Source organism: Limulus polyphemus, unplaced genomic scaffold (genome assembly GCF_000517525.1).
Source record: "Limulus polyphemus unplaced genomic scaffold, Limulus_polyphemus-2.1.2 Scaffold4608, whole genome shotgun sequence".
In the NCBI taxonomy this organism is placed as follows: Eukaryota; Metazoa; Arthropoda; class Merostomata; order Xiphosura; family Limulidae; genus Limulus; species Limulus polyphemus.
In genome coordinates, this window is record NW_013670218.1 from 77,873 (window position 1) to 82,409 (window position 4,537).

Sequence of the window (4,537 nt, forward strand, 5' to 3'; positions counted from 1 at the left end):
ATGTATGTGTGGACCTTATACTAGTCCTCTGTACACAACAGTTAGTTCTCAACTAGTTTATAAGACACACAGTCCTACCATGTCTCTGTACATGTTACAATGTCTTGTTTTGTACATAATGGTTCTAGAGTTGTTCTTAGGCTGCTTTTATTAAAATTTAGTGGCAATGTTCAAATACTAATGATGAGAATTTCAATCTGAAAGAATATTGATTTTCTCAGTGAGTGAACAAGAACTTTGATAATGTATTCTAATTTTTTATAAATATGAAAATTACAAAAAAACAAAACAAACTTATTTCTTGTGTGAGAGGAAAGTAGATGTTGTAAGGAAAAACATATAAGAACAGAAACTGATGAAAGCTAAATGAGATAACCAAGCTTTTAATATATTTTCTTATTTTTATAAAAGAGTACGCTACCAATACATTCCTAATACTGAGCATTGTATGGATTATATATATATATTGTGTTATAAAGATATTAATCATTTAGTGGTAAATAAAAAAACAACTGAGATTAAAAATAGGGAAGGCAATAGGACTAATTGTTGTTTTTCTCAGGGTTTTAAAGAGGAGGTCAAAAATCAGTTGTATGAGTCTCTCTCTCTCATTTTTGATTGGTAAGTAGACAGTGGAAAGATGTTTGAGGAGAGCTGATAATGTCACTCCTAGTTTGAAAGGGGATTCACAAAAGTTGCCCTGGAAATTATAGGCCAGTTAGTCTTATTTCTGTAGTGGAAAAAATTCTAGTGTCTAATAACAGAAAGTCTGAAAAATTATATAGTAAAATATCGAAAATTAATTCCAACAAAAATTTACTCAAGGGAAATGTTGCCCTACTAACATAATATTTCTTCTTTCTCTTTCAATGGATGTTACTTGTTACCTGTATGCTAGAAAAGAAGTAAATTTTGTGTCTTTTAAGCATTAAAAGGCTTTGGATAAGGTAATACACAGAAAATTAGGTAAGAAAAGCACAGTGGTGGAGACTGGTGATAGAGACTAATTTATCAGGTTGAAGGGTGGCTATGTAAGATAAAGTTATTATACATGGAGTCAAGTTGTAATGGACTAAAACAAAACACTGTTAAAATTGACCCTAGTTACTAGTGGTGTGCCATAGGTCAGTGCTTGGGCATTTCCCCTTTTCTTATTTACATTAATGACAATGATAAAATAATACTAAATTAGAAAAGTTTTACTGATGACATCAAACTCTTTGGTATTTCTAACTGTACTGAGGACATTAAGGTATTGCAGAATAACTTGCATCAATTAGCAAGTTAGCAAATGACATTTGATTGCAGTATAACTGATTTATCATAATTTGGAACCCACTTCGATAGCATGGTTGAAGGAAAGGATCACGGCATAATGGTAGGTACATCACTAAAGTCTTCGAGGCAGCACTCTGTTGTTAGTAATAAAATTAATGGAATTTTAGTGTATACCAATTACAAGTCAAATGAGATAATTATCTGTATGCACATTGCTAGCAATACCTCACTTAGAATATTGTGTACAGTTTTGGTCTCTATCTAAAAAATGACCATTCAATAACTGGAATAAATTCAAACAACTAGAATAATTCTTTGAATGAAAGTCATATTTCATGGAGATAGATTAAGTCTCAATTTATTTTATTTTGAAACAAAAAGAATAATAAAATGATATTATTTCATTAATTAAGTTTACAAGATTATCTAAGGAGCTAATACAAATAAAAGGCTGATTCTGTTTTGCTAAGTTATGAAAACAACAAGATAAGAGGACAGCAGGTCAAGATTTGAAAAAGACAGGCTAGGTTTCTTTTAAGAGAATTTTATTTTCTTAAAAGGATGATTAGTTTAAGGAATGAAATGCCATCAGCAGTAGTGGAAGCTGGTGTCTTACAAGTGTTTAGGAGGAAAGTTAATGATTTCTTGAAATAATGTAAGATTTTAATTTTTTCCTTTTTTTTTATAAGGATGGGTGAGCAGGTACAGGATTTAAGGATCAAATGGTCTCTTGTTGTTTCTGTGATATGATGCACTGAAAACAGCTAAGACTGTTTTGTTTTTTAATTAAAAAATTAAATTTTGAAGTAAAGATTATTGTTTCCTTGTAAAATACTAAAGTGCAGCCCCATTTGAAATTCTGTTTTTAATTTTGTTCCTCTTGATATAGGAAATGTATTGAAGAATTGGAAATAACACATGAATGACTCCTAGAATAATAACTGGTTTAAAGAAATTGAGTTAAAAGGAAAGGTTTAGAGACTCTGGTATTTGATTTAAAATTAATTTGATTTTTTAAGTGGAGCATTTGTGAAAGAAGACATGATTTCAAGTAAATGAAATTGTTAGTGATTATGCAATCTTTGCAATAGACATTTATTCCTTGAGAAAATACTTTCAGATTTACATATAAACTATAAAACAATTTGTTTCTAAACACATTACATTAATGTTATGTATTTGTTTTAAGTAGTTACAGACAAAGTGGCCCCTAAAAAAAATTGTTTTAACACATTGTTTGTTTTGCTATTGATAAAGAATATGTTAGTAATTGAAATGATTTTATATCTATTACCTACCTTTGTACTTTTTGTAATATTATATTATTATGCAGTATAATGATACACTGACACATATGAAATACTACATATCAATGTATAGTAGTGACCTATTAGTCTATTGAATGTGGTTTACTGTACATATTTGCATCTGTTAATATAATGATGTTGTTCAAAGCATAAAATATAACTTTATAAGCAAAACTGCTTTCTTTTAAATATCTCAATTCCATTTCTGTCCTTTTGAACTCCATTTTGGGTTTGTTTAGTCTGTTCCTACATCTTTATGAACCCTCTACAAAGTTTTTGCTTTTATACATGATAATATTATGTTCAATGTATATTCCACATATGACTAGTAAATATATGTTACTATCTATAAAAAAATAACATATCTAAGAGAATTTCTATGTTTGAAATAAATATTAGTTAGCCCATGTTGAGGTTCACCTACATGAATTATAAAAAACTCTAAGCATTTTTAATAAATATTATCTAGTCAAAAGAGATTATTTGGTATCCTTTTAGTTTTAAACGTTTTTCATCACATCATCATGTGAATTTCTGTAAAACAAAAATGTGTAAATCACTTTCTGTTCAACAAATAATTGAATAATAAATAAACAAACAGTATTAAGTTAAAAGTTAGTTGCAAGATAAAAACTTTTTTCGTGGAAAAGACGATCTGTTTTGGTGTATGTGTAACGTTATGGTTTGTGCATTTTAAAATTTTGACTATGGGACAAAGTGGCTCAAAAAATATCAGAACAAAACTGTTTTATCATATTGTTTTGCTATTGTTGTATTGATAAACTATAATATAAAGCATATATGTCAGTAATATAACGCCCTTCTGTAGCTCAACGGATATCTGAAGGCTAATGCTAAAAACCAGTTTCGATATTCTAGGTGGGCACAGAACAAATAGCCCATTGTGTAGCTTTGTGCTTAATATCAAACAAACTAAAAAAAGCGAAATGTAACGCTAATTTACTTACCAACTTTGCGTGAAAATGGTTTTGTTTTATTCCTTCAAATTTAATATTCATTTAGCAATTTCTTGGGATAAACAGCTCTTAACGACAAAAATTTGGTTAACACATATGTAGATTTCACATCATAACAAATGGTTTCAGTAATAAAACACGGTAGTAAATAGAACTTAGAAGCACTAGTGTTTGTAAACAATGGTATTCTGTGCATACCTACGAAAGTTATCACGTTTCTATGGTAACAGCATCTATGAGCAAAATACAAAAATATAAATACATAAAACATCCTGTAATAAAATAAGGCAAAAATTATACATGTTGATTAGAATAAGATGTTTAAAAACCTTTATAATTAAAAAAGGTGTTAAAGACTGATCGAAAGCATCTACATGTATTATAATATTTCGAAATCGTATTAAAAAAATATGTTAAAATTCTTGTTACAAGAAGTTCGTAATTTGACAGACAATCAGCATCGGGATTTAGATCTTTGCAGATCTGGGAAGATCAAGGTTCACCTGGACCTTTAACTCCCACTGCATTTTTTAGTTTACAGCTGAATATTCTTTTAATTATGACATTTATTGCATTTATTCTGACCCTTTCAAGTCCATGTATGGTAATCAAGAAAATATTCGATAGGAGGAACACACTTTCTCTTTGTTCGTTATTGCATAAAAGTTACATATATCGCGGACACTTCCAGTTGCGTTTCACATATTTTTCATTAGTTTAATTATTGCGAATGCGTAGTACATAAAAAATACACTTTTCAATGCTCTCTGAATTATAGGAACTAAGTATGGATATAGACTTAGCTCAAGGTGGCCTTAATATATATTTTATTTCTAATATAGTGTTAAGACAACGCAGGTCACGTGAAGCTTGTATCACGCCACTTCCTCCTCGAACCTTCATGAAATGTCGGGAACTAGTAGATTGGGGTAGTCTTATATATATAAGACCGGCCAAGAAGCAACGTAAAGTAAT

The 4,537-nt window shown here is 29.6% G+C and overlaps 1 protein-coding gene across 3 annotated transcripts in view; it reads right to left on the minus strand.

Annotated features, from left to right (window-relative positions):
• Nucleotides 1–3,740, minus strand: part of LOC111088862 — a 51,748-nt gene extending 48,008 nt beyond the window's left edge. For all 3 annotated transcript variants that reach the window (XM_022400015.1, XM_022400016.1, XM_022400013.1), the window contains exon 1: nt 3,554–3,740. In XM_022400015.1, the coding sequence (XP_022255723.1) occupies nt 3,554–3,604 (51 nt within the window). In that variant the 5' untranslated portion in view covers nt 3,605–3,740. The remainder of the gene's footprint in view (nt 1–3,553) is intronic.
• Nucleotides 3,741–4,537: the final 797 nt, after the last annotated feature.